We start from the raw sequence: 25,785 nt of genomic DNA, 5'->3' as shown, positions 1-25,785 counted from the left end.
TTCTGTTTTTTATTACTAAAGTGCGACTAGCCACGATTATCGCTTGACTTGTACGCCTCTTAACACCACTTACAACATTTTTAAATGAATTTTGCTACCGACAAACATTAATAACAATGAATTACCACGCACGATTATTCACAAAAATAATACTTCTTCGAGTATATTTGTTTGTATGTGCATATGTATGTATGAATGAATGCATATATGCATGTACGTATGCGCATATTTACGAATCCAAGCAGTGAGAATTGTGGGCATGCGGTCGAGAGTGTGCGCTTGCGCACAGTAGCCATTCCGTACTCCATGCATTCATACATACATACATATGCATATATTTTCGCACATCCATCGAAGGTCGATAATAGAGGTTGTTTTGTGATGTTATCGGACAAAATGTTGGCTATTTTGTACTTGTCATTCATTTGTATACATATTTATATGAGTATGTGTGTATGTATAGGTTAAATGATTTCTTTGTTATTGTAGTTGTGCTGTCGTTGAACGAATACTAATCGCTTTTAATTTCTATATATAAGCTAAGTAGCCACAGTGACCACAATAACGGCTGTTGAACTTTTGTCAATGTTTGTTGTTATTCAATTTTTGCTAATATTAATAGTTGTTATGTTATTAACACATTCCCTGCAGAGAAAACTTGAACTGCGATTCAGTCTGAAAGGAACTAGACTTCAGTAGTTTAAAAGGTAACCAAATGTAATTTTTTGAAAAGTAATTCATTATATTGCATTTTCTACTGCTTACTTTCATTTGTTTAACTATTTATTTAAGAACCCATATTATTATTTTTTTTTTTGTTTTAACCATACTGATGTAATGTGATTGGTATCAGTTGAAAAGTAGCCAAAATGGACTGTACACTGCACTAAAATCTATAGATGAAATCTATACAAGGACCTATTGACAGGTTTTGGCAATTTATTGGTTTTATTTAAATTGAGTCATTTTTTATGAAAATCTCCTACAAAAACCATGTGAATCCAAATTTTAAACTTTGCGCAAATTTAGAAAAATTTCAACAACACCATTGAATTTTGATGCAAGTTTTAAGTGACTCAAAAATCGCATTGATTTTTGATTTTTTGATTTTTTTTGCAAACGATGTTGGCGTTTCTTCCATATAAAAGAAATATCAAGCATTTGTTTTCCGGGTATTGAGAAAATGCACAAGACAGCCAGCAAAACACAAATAGTCAGAAAACAACGCGATTTTTGAAACACTTGAAAATTGCACTTTATTATTCTAGAATTCCATCGGCTATAATTCTGCATACACGAAAAATTTCCTAAAAATTCGAATTAAAAAGTGTAAAATTTGTATGGAAGTTTGTTCATTTTTTTTTTTAATTTGCATAATATTCGCGGCTTAGATTTGTATGGTTTTTGTAGAAAAAGGAATTATATTTTCATAAAAAAAATTAATAAAAAAATTGTCAAAATTGTTGAACAAGTCATAGTGCAATAGATATTTAACGCGGTATCCGGTCATTTTCCCGAATTGAATTTCCCGAATGCCGCTGGCCCGAATGTCTAAAATTCCGAATAACCAAAATCCCGAATGCCATTTTCCCGAATGCCAGTTTCCCGAATCCATTTTCCCGAAAACCAACTTCCCGAATAACTAATTTACCGAATATTTTTAAATAATTGACGCATAAATGGTTCCAACAGAAGAATAATGTTACCATAGAAACGAATGCAACTGTCATTCTACTTTTTAACTTCTGTTTGTTCTCGACATTTTTGTATAAAATTTTTAGTGTTTGAACATTTTTATATTTTAATTCTAATATACATATATTCGTATCACAATGGAACCAGCACGAAAAATATTAGGGACGAAATTAATATTGGACGGTCATTTATATCAGCGATCAAAAAGAAGTAAAGGAAAAGCTTATTGGGATTGCGTGAAACTTCGGAGGGGTGGCATAACCGATTCGCGATAGTAGTGGGAAAACACCACCCAGATTTGTACTCCCTTCTGACAGAAATACAAAAAGAGCAAGCCGATACAGAGTGTGCTATTGCGGAGTTAAGTTTAGGGAGATCGGTAAGAGCTGCACCAAAGAAGAAATGGTATCAGCTTCAAAGCAGAATCCATGCGATCACAGCTTCCTACGATAATTATAGAAGAGAAAACAGAGTATTGGATTATTTAAAAGCAATTTCTTATAATATTGTGCTCTAATTGGTTTACAAATATGTATATGTTCACTTTTACAAAAATTTATTGCAGTAAATCCTTTATTACTAATAAAAAAAAAATTTTATTTTTCGGGGACATAGCCATTCGTGAAACTGGCATTCGGGAAAATGGCATTCGGGATTTTGGTTATTCGGAATTTTAGACATTCGGGCCAGCGGCATTCGGGAAATTCGATTCGGGAAAATGACCGGGAAATTTAACGCAGTGTATAATGAAACTTATATTTTTATTATTTCCCAATAAATTCTGTGATGACAGGTAATTGGTACCGCATAAGTCGAAAATCATGATTTCAAGAGAAAACACTACATAGTGTATATATTTGCCCATTATACAGAACTCAATAAGTTAAGCCTACATCTTTCTGTTAATTACGTTTTTAAAAGGATACTATTTAAATGTACTTTTGTTAGTAAAATAAGGTAGGCAAAATAGGGTAGCCACTCAAATAAGTGAAGAAAACCGTCTCTATGTTAGTTGCTTTGATCACAGGCCACTGTCCCCTGGGCTGACATGCGCAAAGACTGAATGAAACTCTTTTCTACTATTGCAGAAGCTGCAAGAATGACGAGGACGAATACTCTGCCACAGATCTTCTTTGTCACTGCCCTGCGTGGTATGCCACTAGGTTAACATAGCATATTTTGGCTCATCATTCTTGTATGACGCCGATGACCCTAGGGATATAACATAAATTTCAGTCAGGTCAATGGGTTTGCACTTAAAACAAAATGGTTTAACGAGGAGTAGCAGGGCAGCAGGTAACCTGATACTTTGGTATCACAATGGGTCGGTAACGGTCTAAGTGAGTTGGTTTAAAGACCCACTGCTACTTCCCACTACCTACTTAAGGTAGCATACATAACTCAACTCATTCTTAAGTAAACTCAGGCGAACACAAAATTACGGATTTTTTTGCGCTGTTTGCCCTTTTTTGTCAAAATTAATTAATTTTTTAAAGGGGAATGTGATGTAATGGAATGTAATGTTATGGGCTGTTATCTGCTGTAATGGAGACAACTAAATTTGATGTAATGCAATGCAACCCAATTAGTCGGGCTGGCGTCTTTCACAAACTAATCGAAAATGGTGGCTGGTGATGCAGAAGTATTTTGAATAGTGTTTGACACCAGCTCTCAGAAAAAGTTGAGTAGAGTTCTTGATCATCGAAAAACCGAAGATTATGAATTCTTACATTTGTGAGCGAAACCAGGTAACCAAAAAAATGGGCTCGGCTCAAATCTTGCAAACCAAAAAACTGAGAAAAACGGCTTCAAAAATGTTCACTTTACTATACCTCCTTAAATAAAAGTAAAGCTATATTTTCATCTAACGAGATACCAATTATATATAATATCGTCATGAATTTTTTACAAAGTGTAAAATAAAAGCTTTGTGGTAATTTCTGCATATTTATCTTAAAAAAAAATTTTTTTTTCACTTTCAGCAAAGGAGTGATAAGTAGAGATTGGCGACTGCAGCTGCCGCGTATATTTGAGTTTGAGATGCCGATTTTAAGAGCAAGATTCGATCAAAAAAGTTGTTTTAAGATCGGTCGGCCATTTTCTTAAATGAAAATCCTCCTCCTAAAGAACTATCTGCTATTTTAAAGTCCTATGCCCCACTTAAGAACTACCCGTACATACATAGGTATATTCGGAAGCGACATAAAACTATGGATCCGTCCAAATAAGTTGAAATAGATGCGGCACTCTATAATTTCAAAGCTGTTTAATAACGTCGTGGAGCTTCCCCATGCTTCCCCGATATAGTAACCTATTTGATTATAATAGCTTTAACTTTTACAATATGAAATCATTGTATCCTATGTAAATATTTAGTTCTTCAGTAACTTACGCTGAGCTTGGACTGCAGCTATGCTAGAAAAAATATCGATTTTTTAGCAAAACTTCAAAAATATGTACATATGTACGTAACTGTTACTAAGGTTAAATATACAAATTTCTTGTTCATTCATACATTGCAGCAGCGTTAAAATTGCGAAATGTCAGCGCTAACGGCCATCAAGCGGCACAAAATTGCTCAGTTCAACACGCACGCGCATCACAGTTAGCCTTAGTCAAACTCTGTCAATCAGTGTGCTTCCAAGCCCACATTTACATAAACACATGTACGCACATACATATCCATATGTAAATATGTAAATGGGCAAACGCAAGAGCGTCTCGTCCCAGTTTGCGAATATTTATTAGTAGACACATATATACATATGTTAGTTAGTAGCAGCTAATATGTTACCTTATGATCAAAGGGTGCCCATTAAGTGACATTCATTGGATAATCTGAAAACTGGTTTCATACGAATAATACTGCTTTTTTCATAGCATTAGATTTATAACTTGCAGAAAATACCAAAAAACGGCATATACGAAATGTACTATATACATACTAATACTTGTATGTATGACCAAAATGTAATATATGCAAACAAAATTTGGCTTGTGTTAATACACATGGGACAAAAAAATCCACTGCTATAGAAGTTTAGTTTACTCAATCCATTCAAGAACTGCGTTCAAAAGGGGAAACGTAGTAGTTTCTTATGTGTAGAATAATGGGTGGTTTAATTTTGTAAATTTTAATTGAAACTAATTTCTTTTTTAATGAAACAAATTGAATATTTCATTTCCAAATGTCTTCCAAAAAATTTCAGGCTCTATCATAACCCTGATGAGAAAATTATAGTATAAAAACGATGCAAAATTACACTATGGGATATCACAAACGTAACTCTTCATTGCAATCTTACCTTGGCCTCTGACGTTGGCAACCCTTAAGCCGATCGCTTATATAGTGCAGTATATAGGGTCGCCATAGCCGAATGGGTTGATGCGTGACTACCATTCGGAATTCAGAGAAAGCGTGAATTTGAATTTTGGTGATACACCAAAATTAAGAAAAAGTTTTATCTAATAGCGGACGCTCCTCGGTAGGCAATAACAAACCTCCGAGTGTATTTCTGCCTCCTCATAAAAAATATCTGCCGTTCGGAGTCGGCTTGAAATTATAGGTCCCTCCATTTGTAGATCAACATCAAGACGCACGCCACAAATAGGAGGAGGAGCTCGGCCAAACACCCAAAAAGGATGTACGCGCCAATTATATGTTTATATATGTATATAGGGATGTACATTATTACGTCACTAGTATTCTAGAGCTTCTACCAAGACACGTATTAGTAAATTAATTAACTGCACGATATACATAGCCAACATCAGATCATTAACCAGGTCTTAGGGATTTTGAAGGAATCTTCTGATTTGAAGGAATCTTCTGATTTGCATTACATCATATCGGTTGCGACGGCAGTTTAATTGGGAAAATATTGAGCTTGCGTTGATGATATATGAAAAAAATTAACGCAGCCATCACTGATGCTGCTTCGTTGCCAACTCAAGCTGGGCGCGCTTTCCCATAAAATGAGGGAGCTTCGCATCTTGTCTTGCCATATCTGAATGTGTTTGAGCAGGCAGAATTCTACTGCCGAGTCCCCGATGACGTGTTGGCCGAAGTTGGGTTACTCTAAGTTATGTTAAGCAGCCGCATCCCACATAGGGACAGCGGTGCATGGTATCCTATGAGACAATGTCCTGAGAGGGTTCCTACTAAGGTCTTAATTTGAAGCGTACTCAATTTTATAATATTCTCGGATAAACGTAAATTTAGCCCTGACCATGTTTGCCTAACAATTTCACAGGCACTAATCCATCTTTGATTTACAGAATTGATTAGTGCGTCCATAACAAGAAGCTTACAAGTTGTGAGAGGTATCCCCATAAAACTACTTATGTTTGTCATGCAGGTACCTTCTCCTGCAAGTTGGTCAGCCCTACAGTTCACTGGTATATCTCAATGGCCAAAGATACTCTCACAATTTAGCTTCGAATAGCCACACCTGGTAATCTATCACCCTTGAATTGATTTAAATCTTTGTATAAGTATATCAAACGGATGCAAAAGGAGCCACTAAAGTCTCACCGACAGAACAACTTCCTCAACCTCCAACATAGATAAGAACTATGCTGCCCATAAGAGACTTAGCAGAGCTTGCCTCAGTTTTAGTTAATACCAAAACCGTTTTGGCGCGCAAAGCCAGAATTATGGATGACACAGGTGGAGTCTCAATTCATTACTGCAGGAGTACAAACGGCAAGACAAAATAGCAGACAGTTGTGGCGGCTATGGAATGCAACACTTTCACACATTCTAGTAATATCATTCTCAATCCGCCAGGCAGCGACATGTATACGACTCTCGAAAATTATCTGATCATGCAGTTTGCTGATTTATGCGGATTCGTTACTTTAAGATCTAGAGTTAGGCAACATAGGCCCATCAAATCTTGCTTAAATCTGTCTGGCTGATCCGCCTTCGTTCTAATATACGCTCTGTAATTTCAATATTCATAGAACCACTTGAAAAGGTAGCATTATAGCAGCATCACTTGTCGATAAAGTAAGTGAGATTATGTTAGTGATGCAGCACAGATGTGAGCGATCGAATCACATTCTGCAGTTACGCAAAGGTTTTCTCACTTCAAGCGCCAGCCCGCCGCTATTGCTAAAGAAGCCGCAGGTTTAAAAGCAAACCCTAGCTACCGTCATAGGGGACGCTCGGCGAAACGATCGGCATTTCGACATAATACAGCGGACGGGTGTCGGTATCACGAGGTGACACGGAAGCGAGGCAAAGAAGTGTCGTAAACCGTGCTCCAAAAATGTGAACTACCCAGGCGGCAAACCATAGCCTTAGCTCAAAAAACCGCCATCTACTATAATAATGTAAATGCAATACCATTCGGGAGTGCGTAAGTTCGAATCGCCGTAAATGTTAGTAAAAGTTTTTTCTAATAACTGTCGCCCCTCGGCAGGCAATAGAAAACTCCGAGCGTATTTCTGCCATGAAAAAGCTCCTCAGAAAATATCAATAGCTACAATATATGTATATGTACAATGTTTCTTTCTCACCCTTTTTAAAGATTATTTTTTAAAATCCACTTCTTCTAACAAATCACACACTAACTTGTCGTCTTCTTCTTTCTTTACAGCCATCATCACGTCCTGAGTCCGATTTTACTTTGGACCTGCCGCGTGCTGAGCAATTACGCATCAAAATGGAAAAGGAAAAGAAATTCCGCCAAAGATGTCGCTATATAACAACTTTTTTGAGTCTGGTGTTCTTTCTACTCACGGTCATGGTGGTCAGTTTGGTATTGACAAGGGGCAAGCGAATGTTCGGCAGTATGATCTAAGGCAAAAGTGAAGTAAAAGTAGAAGAAGAAGGACAAAAACAATAAGCAAATAATTTATATTAATATAACCTAAAAATTGAGTAGACAATGGTAAACTACCAAGAAAAATGAGCTTTCGAAACTTGAATTTGCCTATATAATATTATTTCCGTATAGATTTTTGTTTTTTAACTGACTATTGCAAGTTTTGATAACCTCAAATCCGGTTTGAGTAAAAGAGTTCCAATCGTATTTATATTAATTGCACCGAAAAAGATACATATTTCAAAAATTTTAAATGTAAAAAATTCTATTTGATTTTGGAGTCTGACGATCGATTATTTTATTATTGATAATTTTATAAAATTGATACTTTTAGCTAAAAAAAATTTGAGTTAGTTTTTGAGTAGAATAAAATTTAATTGTTTTGTGCGTTAAACCTAGGGATGTGCGCTGTTGACCCGAAGTTTTGAGGTTAGTTCCCAACTTTTCAAAACTAAACAAAAAACCATGTCTCAACTCAAAAAAGAAGGGTTAGGAGACGGTATAAAACTGTAAATCACGCCGATTGTGGGACAAAAATTTAGAGAGGCATCACAATTCGGCGAAGAAATGTGACATAAACGTGTCAGCGTTGTATGCGCTATATTATTATTTTATTATGTACATCATTTTTTATTTAGAAATTTATATTTTAAAACAATTTTTTTGATAAACAAATATATACACATACGTTTTGGTTTTATTTTTGTTTTTGTTAATTTTAATTCAAATTAGCTACGAAAATATTTACAATTTAGAAATTCATTTATTTTAATTTAAATTAATACTATTTAATGTAATGGAGTACAACGAAAGCTTAGCGAGAAAAATTAACTATAAAAGAATAAAATAATATTAAAAATAAAAGAATAAATAATATTAAAAATAAAAGAAAAAAAATATTCAAAATAAAAGAATGGAAAATAATATTTCGAGAAAAAAGCCACGTGTTTGCAAATGCATATACATGAACATAGTGCCGTAATAAATAAATACAAAAGTGCATACGTATATACATGTATGTATGTATGCACAATGCGGATAAATATCTTACAAACACACATGTACACACATATATATATATATACGTACAAACATAATTCATGTTTAAAAGTAAAAAGTTCAACAACATAAATCGATATGTTTTGAAAGAAGAAGGATTAACTCTCAGCGGATTCAATCACCTCTGCCTTTTCCTTAATATTAAATTTCATAAAAGCATAAATATGCAAGTATAACTGTTAATAGGGTTATTATTTCAAATTTAAAAAATAGTATTTTAAATACAAAGTAGAAACTGTAGTGAATAGTTATGTTATAGTAAGACGTACATACATACGTACACACATACATACATACAAAGTTGATTCCAAAATATATACGTATAATATATATAAATTGATGTCAATACATATGTATATACTTTGTATGTTCTTAATTTTTTGTTTGTAATTTTTTGTTTTATCTTAATTGGAATGCATGTGTGAAAGCAGTATTGTTAATACATAAATTATTTTCTATGTGATGCTAGTTGTTAGGCTGTAAATCGTCTCTCTTTGCCTTCTACAACCTTAAGGAAACCTTTACCTAAATACATACATACTTATGTAAATGTTAAATCAAATCGTTTAAATCAAACAATTTAAAGTATAGTCCCCATATGTACATACATACATAAATACATACATACATATACATACATGAAATAATAAAATTACTTGAATTTGCGGAATAAAATTCCTCTTACAAGTAGCAATAGAAATCCATTAAACAATAATTAGTTTATATATACATATACGTGTATCTTAGTTAAAAGATTAGCCTCTAAATAAATAATTTTAAATTTAAATAATCTACTTAATTTGTTGTTGTTTTATTGTTTTGTATTATTTTTTCTTGGTAAAGTTCGAAAAGGTAAGTCGCCTACATACACTGACGCTCTGGGGGCTTTAGTTACCTCATAGCCTGTCTTTCTGAATAAATTTTTACATGCAAGAACTGCAAGCAAGAAAACAGCTAATTACAGGCAGCTGACTATGATTTTCAAAAATAAAAAAAATGCCTTGGAGACTTTTAAATTTAAAATAATTCGGCAGTTCACAATTAAGTGCAAAAGTCGATAGCAAATGTGTATATGGCTCAAAATCACCAAGGTTGCGAATTTCAAAATCGGTTTTATGACAAAAAAAATTGCAAGCTATAATGATGACTATTAGTTTATACTGTTGCTTAATTTGTATATTTTCAAACCTTCACAGGGCAGCGCACAGAATTCTTTATTTTTTTAGTTATATTGCTTAGTAGTAAATATCTTGCAGAAAACCATCAATTCGGGAACGTTTTCCTAAGTTTCATAAAATCCGCAAAAACCAAACAAAGCGCATAATTTGAGCTTTGTTTAAAAACATGGGTATGTATCTATATATATAATATTAAATACCTCAATTTATGCGTATTTTATTGAAATGTTGTAATGTTCCCGAAAATGATCAACCGTTCCCGGAATGACAAAAATGTTCTCGAAATGATGATATTGATATAATTAGGTAGAAATAAGGAAATATTTAAATTACAAACAACCGTTTAAAGAACTAAGTTATTTATTTATATTATTTATTATATTTTTTTACAAAACTTATTACTTTTCAAAAACATCAATATCATTCTCAAAATAATAATATTCTTGACTTTTTTCTTTTTTAGCGTCGGTGTTGGAATAATACTGATTATTTGCTCAAAATCAATATATGATATATCCTTAGATTCCAGCTTAAATTTTCTAATATTGTTACGCACAGATCTCAAAAAGGGTACTAAGATTTCTTCATCATCGTCATCGACACATGTCTGGCAGGTAGCAACATATCTGAAGCAAATATTTGGCTTCTCAGTAGGAACTTTAACAAACAAGAATGTCCCAGGGGATACGAGATTTGGATTTATATTTTCTTTGCAATAAGACGTATTTGCTTCAACATCAATCTGTTTAACTTTAATCTGCTGACGACGAGATATTGTCTCTAAATCTTCATTGTCCGAGGAAGATGACCAGTATTCAGATTTATAAATGCTTACTCTATTTTTGAATCTCAAATCGTTATCTGTGATCATGGGCTCTTCGTCAACAGGAGATTCAATTGCAGGCATAAAAACTTCCTCAGGTTCAACTGCACTCATATTACAAAGGCTAGAAAGCCTCGATAGTTTTAGCTCTTTATGAAAATGTTCATATCGATATAATTGTATTAAAACGTCTAGTCCTTTTTGCCAGTACACTTTTGTTATGCCCATTATACCTGGAATAGCATCCAGAGACTTTGGAACGCGGTTTTTCTCCTCAATCACGTTGTCTTCTGGGATTACTTTTACTTCGATAGCAGCAATTTTGAACAAATCGGCGAATTCTGAGGCTGTTCTAACATCATTACCCACCAATACATGTCTGTCAGCTGTTCTTTTTAGGTATCCTCCTACACCATCCATTGGGCCTTTACCATGACCAGCCTCGCCTTTTTTTTTATAATATTCTCTGTCCTTAGCCCGTTTAATTTCTTTCTGCTCTTCAGTCATCTTATCCAAAAACTTTCTTCTTCTAGCATTCGCCTTTTGTCTTTGGAGCAAATAAGCTGCCCTATCCCTTTTAAGCTTTTTTTGAGATTTTTTTTTATTTTTTCTTTATTAGGAGTTTCCATTATGCTGTAATTATAAAGAAACAAAATTTTAAAATAAATTTATTAAAAAATAGTAAATGATTCGCCCTTAGAAATAATAATCATCATTCCGAGAACGCAACAGTCATTTCGGGAACGTGTCATCATGTCCGGGAACGTTTCCGAAATGACCGTTCACGAAATGACGATTTCAAATAAGCGCGCGCTTTGATTAGAAGGCGGCCATCTTTAATGCGATCTGGGTTTGCCAATAGGAAAATATGTGAGTTTACTTTGTTATTTCGTGTCGTAAAAAAGAATTTCATCAATAATTAAATGTAATAATTTCGTTCCCGAATTGACGGACTATTGATGTACGCTCTACGAATAATGAATAGAAAGGTACTTACCATTTAGATTTATTTTATTTGACGATAAATACTCTGACAGCCCGCTTTTTTATTGTTTTCTTCCCCGACTGACGTTAGACACCGAATGGCTGCATTCAATTAAAATTATTTTTGATCTATTATCGATACGTTCACTGAAATGACTTGTGCGGTATCGGACAAACTATTTTGGACATTTTTATAGTTAAAAATAAATAATATTTTAGTATCCTTTCTAAAAGTAAATTTTGTATAAAAAATACGGTGTATTAAGTAATGAAATGGGTAAATTTGAGGTATTTTTATATTAAATTTTGGACTTGTTGCTGAAGATTGTACATTAGGACGCGTTCCCGGAATGATTATCCATGCATATATATTGATTTTATTTAAAATTTGCTTTATTAATTAGTTATATTGTTTGATGTACACTCAAAACAGGTTAGTTGCAGTAATTTATTAATTTTTTTTTCTCAAATAAGTCAAGATTTAAGACATTAAATTGCTAGCAAAGCCAATTTTGCACCTTGGTGATTTTGAGCCATATATTATATATATTGTTGTTGTACTATATTACTTGCCAATGGAAAAAACAAAACAATTAAATGTGCCAGTAGTAAGAAAGAAGAAATATTATATTTCCATTAAGTTGTGCAGTAAATTGATCTCGAAGAGCACTGAATATCAATCTATGTTTTCGATATGTTTCGAATTCAAGCAACGGCAAAAACGGTTGACCACATCCAAAACGGCGCGATAAATTTAAATGTCGCTATGAAGACCCGGATTTATATCCCGTCAAAGACTGTCATGTCAGCAAAATTCGACAATAAAATGAATGAGGAATATTTTATGCTGATACAATGAAACTTTAAAGCGCGTGAAGCTGTCATTTTTTTACTGTTTCCTTACTTGAATATAGCGCTGCAAATATGAGATTCACATAAGCCGAGCATGACGCCCCCTTTCTGTGTTAACCTAGTATCTACAAAATCATAATTTTCAGTAAATCGATAAAAATGTTTAGAGATACTTAACTTCTATGAAAAGATATAACTTATTTGATACGATACTTATAATAGGTACGAGGATTTTTGAACTCGAGCATGTAGATACGAGAAAAATCGAAATGCTCTGAAAACAATTCTATAATCATTATGAACATTGTATGTTTTGTTTTACGTAACAGTAGTGCTAAGGAGTGTTTTTCACTAAAAATCTTAATTTCGAAAAAAATTAAGTTACGAGATTAACACAGAAAGGAGACGATAAATTGTTTGGTTTCCTGTAAATAATATTGAATATGGGAATAAGTTTCCGTTCTCGTAAAAGAGGTGTCGCTGCTGATACTATTTTTGTGTTCGCTCTAGTAATACCTATACTGGTGATTTGAAGGTGTATGTATAAGTGAGGTCTCGAACGCAGTAGTTGACATTCGTTTGATTTTTATAGATATTTTTTAGGATTTTTTTTAAGAAAATAAAATGCCATCGTTTTGATTTTAATAGTATGGTATTATTGACATCAAATAGTATACAAAAACAATTTTTTTTTTTTTTGACATATTTTTTGTAGCAGTGTGGCACCAAAGTAAGTGTCTTAAAACAAAGATAGGTGGCTTGTCAACTATTGAATATCAATAATAACATACTATAAAATCAAAACGATCGCACTTTATTTTCTTAAAAAAAAAAATCCTAAAAAATATCTATAAAAATGAGTATTTGACCAAACTACTACCTTGAAGCGTAAAACTCATTTGCGGAAAGTCATGCTTCATTATTACCTTTTAAAGAAAAGTGCAGCAGAAACGTGTCGTATATTGATCAATATTTACGGTAATCATGCTCAATCAAATACAACTTGTAAATAGCGGTTTCGACGCTTCCAAAGTGGCAATTTCGACGTGAGGGATAAGGATCGCGAAGGGGCACTGAAAAAAATTCAAAGATACTCACTCAACTACAATAATTATTGGATGAAGACCCATGTCGAACCCTTGATGATGTGTCTAAAGAGTTGGTTGTTGACAGATCAACCATCGATAAACGTTTGCACGCGATGGGAATGGTCCAGAAAACAGGTAACTGGGTGCCACATCAATTGAAGAAGAGGGATATTTAGAGACGTTTGGTGACGTATGAGAGGCTTCTTGATAGGGCGAAAAGAAACGGTTTTTTGCGTCGCATCGTTACTGCCGATGAAAAATGGATCTATGGATCTGCCAGGTGAACCAGGACCATCACCAGCGAAAAAACATACTCATGCTTCAAAGATTATGTTATGCATCTGGTGGGATCAGAAGGGTGCCATCTATTATGAACTCTTTAAACCATCTGAAAATATCATTGGTGATCGTTACCGACAGATGCTAATGCGTTTGAATCGAGCTCTCAAAGAAAGCGGCCGGAATGGGACAGTAGACATGACAGACTGGCTTTGCTGCATGACAATGCCAAGTCACATGTTGCTAAATCCAGAAATACTTAAAAGGACTAAATTGGAAAATTCAGGGGCAAGAACCCGCCGTATTCCCCAGACATTGCACCTTCGTTTTAGCATCTGTTCTGATCAATGCAGTCAGCCCTTATTCGAGAGTGCTTCACATTTTACGAGAGCATCGCAAACTGGCTCAATTAATATATCAAGTCAAAAAAACTCGAATTTTTCGTTAGAGGAATCCGAATGCTGCCTGAAAGATTAAAGTTGCAGCTTCCAGTGGCACATACTTCACATAATATAATGTACGTATTAATTGTTTAAATAATTCGTAACTTTAGCTAGGAAAGGACGGAAACTTATTCCCATACCTAATAAGATTACATAAGTTTTTCCAATAACATTAGGAAAAAATTCTAAATTTATTTCATTCATTTAAACGGTTTTACGGAAAGCGTCAACTTGCCACATATTTCTAGGTTTACGTGTTAGGAATTTGCATTTACATGGCACACTAATCAGATAAATCAGCTGGGATGGTCTAAAATTAATAGGCGATTTCGATTCGCTCTCGATTCGATTCTCTGTTCGCTATGTTTGGGCTCTGTACGTTTGACGAAAATTCTGCATGTGGTAGCAACAAAAAAGTTATCCAACAAGATTGGCTACTAGCGAATACTTTTATACCTCATAAAACTCGTATAACTCACTATTTTCAATGCTGCCAAATGTCTCCACTGATATTAGGCAAGTTTCATTAGGCCGTTTTCATACAGAGCAAATTTTATTGCTTCTACTTTGCGAAATATCTATTGGTGTTGCCCGTTGCTTACAATTGTTTAGTTTTGGCCTACAATCAACAACAGTATTGAGAAGAATGAGAACACAAAAGGCGTTGCCACAGCATATCATACTGTTCTGCAGGGCGCGTGTCAAGTAAGAGCGTGAAAAGCTGGAATTAAAATTAAAAAAAAAAAACCTACTTTACCTTATCGGCAGACATTCTATTCTGACAACTCACAACAAACTACTGCTTTGTAACCAAATTCTTGAACCGGTCTGAACATATGGCATTCAGGTATGCTCAAGCCAATCTTGCATTACTATTATCCAACAATTCCAAAATTAAGTATTGAGGAACATCTTCCATGATCCATACTATGTGGTGAAGAAGCGTGCCATGGCTCAGAGCATAAACTGTTTCAGGCATACAGTAGCAGCTGTTCATTCATTTCGAATTTATAAATATTGAGGCACCGTAATGGTTAATGGTTAGTGGTTGTAAAGGGTTAAGGTGTGGCCCTTTAGCACTGCGACCATATTGATCTATTGTGCACCCTATGCTGTCTATTGACTGTTAAGTATGCTTATGAATTGTACCAGCTCCTTCTGAGGGAGTGATTGAAGGTCTTCATCTGTAAACATGAACTTGTTTAAAAACCTTTTCCTTCTATGCGTCAACCCCGGACATTCGATAATGAGATGTTCTATAGACTCCTCATCTTCGCAGTAGAATCTGCAGGTGCTGGTGTTAGTTATGCCTAATTTATGTAAGTGTTTGTTGCAGGTGAAGTGACCCGTGAGGGCGCCTGTGAGAGTGCGAATGCTCTTTTTGTTTAACGTGAGGGCCATGTTAGCTCTTTTAGCGTTGAAACTTAGGAACTTTTTGGAGTGTCAAAGACCCTCTACATTGTTCCAATGCTGATTTAATAGAGTTTTGGCCCAGTATTTTACTTTTTGTTTTAGGTTGTTTTTGTTGAATCCGAACATAGGACTAGGTCCGATGAAGTTTTCATCTGCCCCTTTTTTGGCTTGAAAGTCTTCCTTTTCGTTGCCGTCATATCCCTCATGTCCCGGTACCCAAATTAATGAAACATTGTTTTTGGATGCCAGATTATTGAGTGCCTTGTGGCATTCTAAGAGTGTTTTTGAGTTGTAGGTATAGCTATCTAAAGCTTTTAGAACTGATTGGCTGTCCGAGAGCATTTTGATCTTTACTCTCTTGTGGTTTCTACGTTGCATGATGTTTACTGCTTCCATTATTGCGTATAGTTCCGCTTGGAAGATAGTGGTGTCCCTGGTGAGAGTGTATGATTTGTGGATTCTGGGTCCCACTACTCCTGCTCCTACACCATAAGGTGTTTTTGATCCATCAGTGTACCATTTTTGTGAATCATCATTCATCCATTTCGGGTTTGTTTTCCACTCGATCCTCTCAGGAAAGGTAACTGTGTATCCTTTTGTGAAACAGAGGGTTGGGTCAATGTGGTCTGAAACTTGAGCCATGCTTATGGTGTTTTTGATTTTATTTAGGATATTTAGGTGACCGGTGAGGTTGCCCAATTTGAAATTTTCTTTCATGTGTAGCGTGAGTGCTTGGGTAGCTGCTTCTTCTTGGATTGCTATATGAAGTGGTGGGAGATTAAGGAGTGCTTCCATGCCAGCTGTTGGGGTAGTTCGCATAGCCCCTGTGATGCATAGGCAAGCAAGCCTTTGTACTTTTCCCAGTTTGGTTATCGCTGTTTGTTGGATAGATTTGCTCCACCATACTAGTGCCCCATACAGTATGATTGGTCTAACCATTTGGGTGTATATCCAGTGGGCCATACTACGGCTGAGGCCCCAGGATCTCCCTAGTAATTGTTTGGTTGTCCACAAGGATTTCGTGGCTTTTTTTCGTGAGGCACCGTAGCTTTTCCTTCTTCTCTTTGTTTGATGAAAATTGCTCGTTAATATCTTTATATTATACTCATTGTAATAGCTAAGCGTTATTCTGTTTATGCTTTGAGATGAGTTAATAAAAAATATATTGTATAAAAATAAAAGATAGTAACGCGTTGAAGCAACAAATGTTTCCCTGTATGAACGGGGTCTCACTAATATTAATTAGGCTCTTCCAAACAAATATAATTTTTGATAGCTGCAGTGATGCCAACATGTGTTTAGGTATGCCAGTAGTTTCATCTATTCACCACTCGCTAACACATAGCGAATCGAAATCACCGATATAGAGTTAAGGGCCGGTAAATTATCAAATTATTGGTGCTTTCAATTCATTGTAGAAAAATTAAGGGAAAATGTACTAAATAAAGTGGGCTTTCAATTACATTTACAACCAAGGCCACACAACCAACTGTATCCAACAATCAAAAAAAAAAAAACAATCTGAACTGATTCTTATTATCCCAGAAGATGAGCGTGCAAACACATGACTTCTGCAGAAACTGTCAGTGTGAGGAGGATACTATATCGCCATTTTCCACTCTATCTAGGCATTCATTCAATCATTTTTTAATGATTTGGAAGATCTTAGTACTGTAGAAATTAGAATTATTCTCAATTTTTTTATAATCCAATTAATTTTTTGTGTAAGAATTACCTTCGTAAGTCTTGGCACTTACTTTATCTTGGACCTTATTTGTAAAAAATATAATGAGCGAATTGAATTTTAACCTTGGATATACACAAGGCAATGCTTTAAAGACAATTGAAAAAAAATTAAAAAAGAAAAAAAAATCGACTGTGTAATCTAGGGGTCCGGGCAGTTTTTAAACAGTGTTGTTGTTGTTGTTGTAGTTGCAACACAAACATTCCCCATAGATATACAGGGAATGCTGCTGAAGTAACAGTCCTTGGCCGGGTATAAATCCGGGTCATTTCAATTACATAGAACCGACTGTCGTGGGAACGAATAAAAGCAGCCATCGTTTGTATTGTTAGGCATAAGTTACTTCCTCCGGCTTCGATTTGTTTGGGCTTACAATTGAGTGTGGCGTAGATTATAATAAGATTTTAAAAACCCTTGCCAAAATCTCGAAATGAAAATAATTTTCTTCGAATTGTACGCTCCTGTGTGATTAGGTTTTGCTTTCTTCCGTGAAATACAGCGAAACGCCGCCAAATTAACCAGTTTTTAAAAAACGTGTGAATTGCTATGCAAAATTGTCGTATGCAAACGATATGTAAAACATAAGGTTTTGATAGTGGTAACACTGTTTTACATTTTACTCTTGAATATCTCTAACAAAAAATTTTAAATGTGGCATCACTATTTTAAAAAAGGAAAACATTTGTTTCGCTAGAAGCGAAAATGATGTGTGATTGGATTGTGTATTTTACAAAGGTGCATATATGATAATTAAGTTATACTTATTCCAAATGAAATAAATAATATTTTGCAGGAGCAGCATAAAAACATATAATGGAAATACTAAAATTAGTGGATAACTGTAGTTTACTGCTGTTGTGTTTACTGGTGATAACTGTTAACAACATAGCTGCGTCGAATCAGACAATAAAGAAAGATCTTCCCCTAGATAGCGAAGTTGTGAAAGAAGATGTAAAAGACCATGAAACTGAGTTACATATTGTCGCCACTGATAAAAGCCCTAAACAAGCAATTGAAGTTGGTAAGCAAGAAGCAGCAACAGCAAAAAATGCAAGTGCAGCAACTGCTGACAAAGGCAGTACGGCTGTGGGAGAGCAACAGAAACTGCCATCTCGTGCGCCAAATGAAAAAACGTTAATACGCAAAGAGCATTTGCTAAATATAGCTGAAGAAACAAAATACCATTTAAAGCCGGCAAATCTCAACTTTGATGATAATGATATACCAGATTCATATATAAAAGGATTCTACATATTTCTTACGCTTAGTGGTGTTGCAATGTTCTTTATTGTAGTAAGAGTATATAGGTGACTATGCTACTTGAAAAATATAATTTATAAATGATGTTTTAGGAATTTGATTATTTACAGGCTGCGTTTATCACGTGCAGAACGTAAATATGGAGTACAAGGGGATCGCAGTACACAAGAGTTGGTACCTCTGCCAGTTTCTATTGAAGATGGTAATAGTGATGATGAAGATCAAACTTTGTTTGAACTTAGTCGCCAACAAATTCGAATATTATGAGATTTGAGTACACTAAAATGTTACTTATCTTACGTTAAACGATATTCTTATCAACATAACGTTTTTGAATTGCCTGATATGTTACTATACAATATTTATTCGATGGTTCTGAAATCTTTGCTAAGGTAGACACGAATATCATGTAAGACTATTTTTCGTTTGATATATTCTACTCGAAACCAATTTGTGATACTAATAAAATATTTATGAATATAATTGTGTTTAAAAAATATTTAAATGCATGTTATTTGCTCCCACGTTTCGTTTAATCCACCTAGAAAGTGGCATTATTTAGTCCGTAATAACATTTGTTCTCTTCGTTTCATTTGGGGTATTGGGAACAGTGACGTTTATGGTTAACTTCAAACCGCTAAATATATTTAGGGGATTCGCAAGGTACCGTACAAGTATTATTAACAATTGTTGTTGCAAGTACTCTAAACTGTTCAAAACTACAACATATGTCAATACGAAACTTTGTGCACCAGCCAAATATATTCAAATTGCATATAATTTTAGTTACAATCCTGTAATTGTCCGAATTTACTGAAAATCCATGATAAAAAGGATTCCATGATTGGCTGGAAATCGGTACCGTTCTTCAAAAACTAGTAAAATGGGCGCTTTCTTAAGGGAGCGAACAAGGCTTTATCTTGCCAGAATTTTAGTCCGACAAAGTTTTACAGGTAAATAGTTGAGTTCGATAAGAAAATAAGCCATCACTCCCAATCAAGAGCGTAAGCAAAAAATCTCTCGCAAAGCGAAGAAAACGCAAAGAAGGTAACGAACGGAAAATTTGCCATCACTTGCGACAGACATATCAACTGAGTTTGTTTACAAAATTTGTGTGTTGTCCAAAAATATTACCCTAAATATTCTTTATATACTCACGTTTTTTGTTGTCAAATGTATGTGTGTATATAGAACTTTAAATTGTAGCACCTTTCTCAGGAAGCCGGCGGAACGGAAGCATTAGCTGAAATCGGAACTAACTTTATGACAACAACAACAACTGTCAAGTGAAGCGAATTCCAGTGGCGACGAAATAACGTTTGCCTAAATAGTTAATTAACCTAAAGGGAGAGGATTGAAATTTAAATGGATATTGTTTTTTTTTTTATTGAATGCCGTGTTACTTGTTTATTAATTTTCCTTATTTTGTAAATAAATTTTCATATTTATGTTGTAGTTGTCAGAAGCTTCCATTTTTTACAAAAAAAACTATTCCGTAGTCCCGATTTACACGAGGAGACATCTGGAAGGGAGACACTGGAAATTCTCTTTTGATGTTTCATTCGCGTACACACGGGCAAAAATGTTTCCGCGACATTTTGACATTTAATACTTTAGCATCGTCTGGTTCGGATGTATTCTAGCACGCGCTTACATGTAAAGCAGAGAGCGTTCGACACAGTTTCTTAAATATATGAATGAAAAATGCAAACTGGTTAAATAATAAATAATTTGTTGTTTTTTTTTTATTGAAATATATTTATAAATTCTTATACTTGAATAAAAAAAATTAAATTAAAAATACTTCATATGTAAATAATTAACTTAAAATTAACTTGGGTATCTAGAAATGCAGGGAAAAATTAGAAATCAACATAAACATGTCCCATAACTATTTTAAATTTTCCTACTTTACTAGCAAAAATAATCGTGCGTTTCCCAAGCAGCGTTCGGATGTTTGTCATCGTTGTTATCTTCCGTTTGATTGAAAACCAACACATAACTTAGAACTTTCTTCCACAAAAGAATGAATGCAAGCGAATGAAGCAACTGTCAAAAATTGCTTTAAGATAAGAAATACGAATAAGAAGAGCAAAGCGTGTCGCCGAGTACGGGAGACAAAATCCCTTCTCTCTTCCCCGACCGTCCTTCGCCCTTGAACAAAATGTTTCCCTTCCAGATGTCTCCTCGTGTAAATCGGGTCGTACTGTTTAGCGTTATTCTCTCACTCCGGCAGTATCTCTAGACTTGAGGTGCAGGCCTAATGCAGCCTGCATATGCTTGCTTGGCGTTCCTGTTGTTGGGTTTATTCATGGAGCCTGATGACACATCGAGTCCGGAAGGCGTAATCTTTTTTTTCTATCTTCTTGTTTGATATTAGGAATTGAGTACACCTACCATTTATTTATTTTGTTATCGAAATCAAGCAGGCACAACCAGCCTGCATTGGGCCAGCACCTTTAGTCCGAGGAATACGTGAATATACCTTTTATATTACAAAAATAAGTTTTATGTTTGAAATTATACAAAGTATGGTAACACCGACTTCCCAATGTACCTCAACCGCTTTATTTATGTTTGAAATATATTATTGTGACCAATATCTCTATTATTGTAAAATATTTAAAAAATATAACTGATTTACAATTCCATTAATCATCTGTGGAAAATTAATATAACATAAAATATACCATTGATTTAAAATGATTGATTGATCGTAATTAAATGTGGCATCCTTAAAACGTATTTCCAATGCATGGAAATACGTGTGCTACCCAATTTCTTTGAAAATATATAAATAAATTATTTAAAAAAAATGTATCATTTCAATCAATATAGATGTAATATTCAACATTTCCTAAACTAGTAGCGTCCAAGTTGTATAAGGCACTAAGAAGTAAGTCTGATAAATTAAAAAAGATACATTATATTCGGTGCAATGCATTTTTATTCCAAACCATTTCCCATAAAATGAAAGCCCACTTGAAACAAGACTGTACTGTATACTTGCGTGATTGTGTGTCGTGTGTCATCGTTTTGTGAAGGCATAAGAAATCATTTCATTTTTGTATACAAAGACAATTATGCGTGAACTATTTCCACAACAAATTTATAAAATATTGAAAGTATACCAGTAGAACTAAATTAATAGTGTAAAAGGTAATTGAAAATAGATAATATTGTAGTTATGAACATTAAGAAATGTGCATACTCTAGAAAAAAACAAATTGGTAATGCTTGTTCTGGAACATACATATGCATATACATATGTGCATATATAAGCTCGTGTGTGGGGCTATTTTTCATGGTTTTCATTAATCTAGTTGAATTGGAATATAATGTGTGGTGTAATGCAAAAATCAGAAAATTTAATACCATATTTAAGTGCAAATTGGAAGCCAAGTAACTGCACCGAGGTCACAAAATTGTTGACCCCAGCAAAACTTGTAAACCTTTGTAGTTAGAATTGGGGAAAAAAGTTAAAATTAAATTGTTTCGGAAAGTGTTTGCAAAATCAAGGTATCTCTTTCTTATCATATTACTTCCTCATTCCATATGGAGTAGTAATATGTTAGTATGAGTGAGAAAAATATAGCTTATACAAGGTAATATTAATTAAATTGGAAAGTTGGAAGGCTGTTGCCAGATGTTTTTGTGTACACCATTATAAAGGGAAAATCAATCTTTATGCAAAAATAATACCAATTTGAATTGACAGAGCTTGTGAAATTAGTGATATAAAATTTAGAAATGTCGTTGGCATCGTAAAAATTGCATATTTAAATATATAAAACTTTACGAATACATTAAAAAACACGATATGGCAACAGAAAAAAATAAGTAGAAAAAGAAAAGTCATCGTTTATATTTCCTAACTTTTTGCCCTCAGAAAAACTTTAGTTTAAACAAAGACTTATTTGAGCGTAAATTGTTTTGTTTTTAGGTAAATTGAAGGTTCATTTTTATAATTACGGACATTTTTGAATTCACATGTTTATATATGTACATATACATGTACTTAGTATATAACTTTCTTTTAGTTTTTAATTTATTCAGAGATTATCCAATCATAAGTTCAACAAAAATAAAGAGGACCAAGGCCCTAAAAAGACAAGCGAACGAGCAGCAAGCACCGTTATCGCCTCAATCTGCGACGTCTACACGCATCACTTCTTGCGCATCAACGCCCCTAGCCAAGAAAATGCAACGTCCCAACGCCGTAGTGAGACCAACAAGTCTCGATGAAATATGGAACGATCTGGAGGATGGCATTAAGCAAGTGTTTCAGCCAGAGAAATCTAACCTCTCGACCGATCGGTATATGCACCTGTACACATACGTCTATAACTATTGCACAAGTGTGAATACTGTGCAACGGTCGACGGCACGGGCAGGTGGGGCACAGTTGGTCGGCAAGAAGCTATATGACCGTCTCAAAGAGTTCCTCAAAACCTATTTAACCGGATTACAGAAGGCGTTTGATAATATTGAGGGTGAAGAAATACTGCTGACACACTACACCAAACAATGGGAATCGTATCAGTTTTCAAGCAAGGTTTTAAATGGCATTTGCAGTTATTTAAACAGACACTGGGTGAAAAGAGAATGCGAAGAAGGTCAGAAAGGTATTTATGACGTATATAGACTAGCCTTGGTCACGTGGAAGGAAAATCTGTTCCGAACCCTGAATGAATCAGTTACAAACGCCGTATTACGATCCATTGAGGAGGAACGTAACTCTCAAACTATAAATCGCCACCTCATTAAGAGTGTCATAAATTCATACGTCGAATTGGGCTTCAATGAAGAAGAATCAGACTCTGATAATTCCAAGAAATTGTCCGTTTACAGAGAGCACTTTGAGAATAAATTTATAAAGAAAACTGCAGAGTTTTACAAAAAACAATCTGAGGTGTATCTTAGCAGCTATTCAGTATCTGATTATCTGAAACATGTGGAAGATCGCCTTGACGAAGAAAGCAAACGAGTGAATCGTGACGAGTTTTCTTATTTACATGAGAGCACACATAATATATTGATCAAGACGTGCGAACAGGTATGAATATATGGAGTGAACCATATATTTAAATTAGTAATTTTATATAGTTTTAATTTTTCTAATATCCCGTTTAACAGGCATTAATTGAGAAGCACCTGGAGAGATTTCGTGCCGAGTTTCAGAAATTTCTTAACGACAATAAAAATGATGATTTAAAACGCATGTACAGTTTAGTTGCACGTAATCCGGAAAATTTAGCCGATCTTAAGCGTATATTGGGTGATCACATATTAGAGCAAGGCACAGAGGCCATAAAGAAAGCTGGTGCCGAAGCAGCCAACGATCCTAAATTGTACGTGCAAACCATATTAGAAGTACATAAGAAATACCATGGTCTCGTGGTGATGGCCTTTAACAACGACAATGGTTTTGTGGCAGCACTTGACAAGGCATGCGAGAGATTCATTAATTTGAACGAAGTAACACAGGCAATTAGCGCCAACAAATCACCAGAATTGCTTGCCAAATATTGTGACTTGTTGCTGAAGAAATCTTCCAAGAATCCCGAAGATAAGGAACTCGAAGATAATCTGAACCAAGTAATGGTAGTTTTTAAATACATTGAGGACAAGGACGTATTCCAAAAGTTCTACTCAAAAATGCTTGCCAAACGTCTGGTATATCATACATCTGCTTCTGATGATGCCGAGGCGATAATGATTTCCAAATTGAAGCAAACTTGCGGTTATGAATACACCATTAAATTGCAACGCATGTTCCAAGACATTGGGCTATCCAAGGATTTGAATGCAAGCTTCAAGCAACATTTAGTAAACTCAAGAATACCACAAGAAATAGATTTTAGCATTGAAGTATTGTCATCGGGTTCGTGGCCATTTAACCAGAGCACCACATTTTTGTTGCCCTCAGAATTGGAGCGTTCTGTACAACAGTTTAATGAATTCTATGCTAATCGGCATTCAGGCCGCAAACTGAATTGGCTGTATAATTTGTGCAAGGGTGATTTGGTTACAAATTGTTTCCGAAATCGGTATACCTTGCAGGCAAGCACGTTTCAAATGGCTGTGCTCTTACAATTCAATGACCAAACAAAATTTACTTTACAGCAATTACAAGAAAATACCCAAATTAGCTTAGAACATCTGAAACAGGTAATGTTTTTTTTTACATTTACATGTTACATTCATTTACTGTCTGCTAAACGATCTACAGGTGCTGCAGATTTTAATGAAAGCAAAGCTGCTTGTTTGCGCTGATGATGAGAATTCGCTCAATCCCAACTCTGTGATGGAGTTATTCTTGGATTATAAAAACAAGAAGCTTCGTATTAACATCAATCAACCACTAAAGACTGAGCTCAAAGTGGAGCAAGAAGCAATTCATAAGCATATTGAGGAAGATCGTAAAATGCTTATACAAGCCGCCATTGTACGAATAATGAAAATGCGTAAGAAGCTTAACCATACACAGCTTATTACTGAGGTACTCAACCAGTTGGCGTCTCGCTTCAAACCTAAGGTGCAGGTGATTAAGAAATGCATTGATATTCTGATTGAAAAGGAGTATCTGGAGCGTATGGAGGGACAGAAGGATACTTACAGTTATTTGGCATAAATGTTTTACTTAAATCATTGAAGTCAGTAAACTCAATCACAACTGCACATAAAAACAACTCGTGCATCGCGATGATAATTATTTTATATTTCAATTTTCTGTTAAACAATAAAAAAATCACGCTCATGTGGTCATTCAGTTTAATTCGAAGTTAAATTACTTGCTAATTGAGCTTACTTGTATGTTTTTCATTATTAGATTCATCGGATATGTAATGCAAATAAAATAAAATAAGTAATTTTCAATGCATATGTTTAAATACGACGTAAATGCTGAGCTACACTGAATTTGAACTGCGGTCTACTTTCTCTTGACCCCTTTAAATCATCGGTGGGAATTTGCCAAATCTATTTTTTCAATTACCTCAATTACCAAGCGCACATAAAAGACAAATAGGTTGCTGAGGATTTCGTTCACAAAGGAACGACTCCAGTATAACTGTTATAAAAAATTACAAATAAGTTTAATGGTGCTGGAAACAGGTATTGAATAGGGTGGCTTT

General features: G+C 34.6%; 3 protein-coding genes across 8 annotated transcripts in view; all 3 read left to right on the top strand.

Annotated features, from left to right (window-relative positions):
- LOC129243876 (putative uncharacterized protein DDB_G0282133) overlaps positions 1-8,226 on the top strand; it is a 219,843-nt gene extending 211,617 nt beyond the window's left edge. For both annotated transcript variants that reach the window (XM_054881283.1, XM_054881284.1), the window contains exon 6: positions 7,299-8,226. In XM_054881283.1, coding sequence (XP_054737258.1) covers positions 7,299-7,502 — 204 coding nt within the window. In that variant the 3' untranslated portion in view covers positions 7,503-8,226. The remainder of the gene's footprint in view (positions 1-7,298) is intronic.
- Positions 8,227-18,155: 9,929 nt separating this feature from the next.
- Positions 18,156-19,132, top strand: LOC129243878 (uncharacterized). Its single transcript, XM_054881286.1, has 2 exons — positions 18,156-18,696; positions 18,760-19,132. Exons 1-2 carry the CDS (start codon positions 18,203-18,205, stop codon positions 18,914-18,916), a joined length of 651 nt encoding a protein of 216 aa, XP_054737261.1. The 5' UTR covers positions 18,156-18,202; the 3' UTR covers positions 18,917-19,132.
- Positions 19,133-21,529: 2,397 nt separating this feature from the next.
- On the top strand, positions 21,530-25,427 carry LOC129244646 (cullin homolog 1). 5 transcript variants are annotated; one of them, XM_054882394.1, is made up of 4 exons: positions 21,530-21,545; positions 22,690-23,705; positions 23,786-24,820; positions 24,882-25,427. In XM_054882394.1, the coding sequence occupies exons 2-4, from the start codon at positions 22,851-22,853 to the stop codon at positions 25,281-25,283; spliced, it is 2,292 nt and encodes a 763-aa protein (XP_054738369.1). In that variant the 5' UTR covers positions 21,530-21,545; positions 22,690-22,850; the 3' UTR covers positions 25,284-25,427. The 5 variants fall into 5 exon arrangements, with proteins under 5 accessions (XP_054738369.1, XP_054738365.1, XP_054738364.1 ...); XM_054882390.1 differs by lacking the exon at positions 21,530-21,545 and adding an exon at positions 21,655-21,808 and having other exon boundaries at positions 22,706-23,705; XM_054882389.1 differs by lacking the exon at positions 21,530-21,545 and adding an exon at positions 21,655-21,808.
- The last annotated feature ends 358 nt before the right edge of the window (positions 25,428-25,785 follow it).

Source organism: Anastrepha obliqua, chromosome 4 (assembly GCF_027943255.1).
Source record: "Anastrepha obliqua isolate idAnaObli1 chromosome 4, idAnaObli1_1.0, whole genome shotgun sequence".
NCBI classification, from domain to species: domain Eukaryota; kingdom Metazoa; phylum Arthropoda; class Insecta; order Diptera; family Tephritidae; genus Anastrepha; species Anastrepha obliqua.
The sequence above is the reverse complement of the archived record's forward strand: the minus strand, read 5'-3'. Positions and strand labels throughout refer to the sequence as shown.

Excerpts from the sequence above, each read along its gene's own strand:
- LOC129243878 (XM_054881286.1), top strand. The coding sequence starts at position 18,203 with ATGGAAATACTAAAATTAGTGGATAACTGTAGTTTACTGCTGTTGTGT. Across the intron at positions 18,697-18,759 it reads ATTGTAGTAAGAGTATATAG|GCTGCGTTTATCACGTGCAG; the intron begins GTGACTATGCTA and ends GATTATTTACAG.
- LOC129244646 (XM_054882394.1), top strand. The coding sequence starts at position 22,851 with ATGCAACGTCCCAACGCCGTAGTGAGACCAACAAGTCTCGATGAAATA. Across the intron at positions 23,706-23,785 it reads TGATCAAGACGTGCGAACAG|GCATTAATTGAGAAGCACCT; the intron begins GTATGAATATAT and ends CCCGTTTAACAG. Across the intron at positions 24,821-24,881 it reads GCTTAGAACATCTGAAACAG|GTGCTGCAGATTTTAATGAA; the intron begins GTAATGTTTTTT and ends AACGATCTACAG.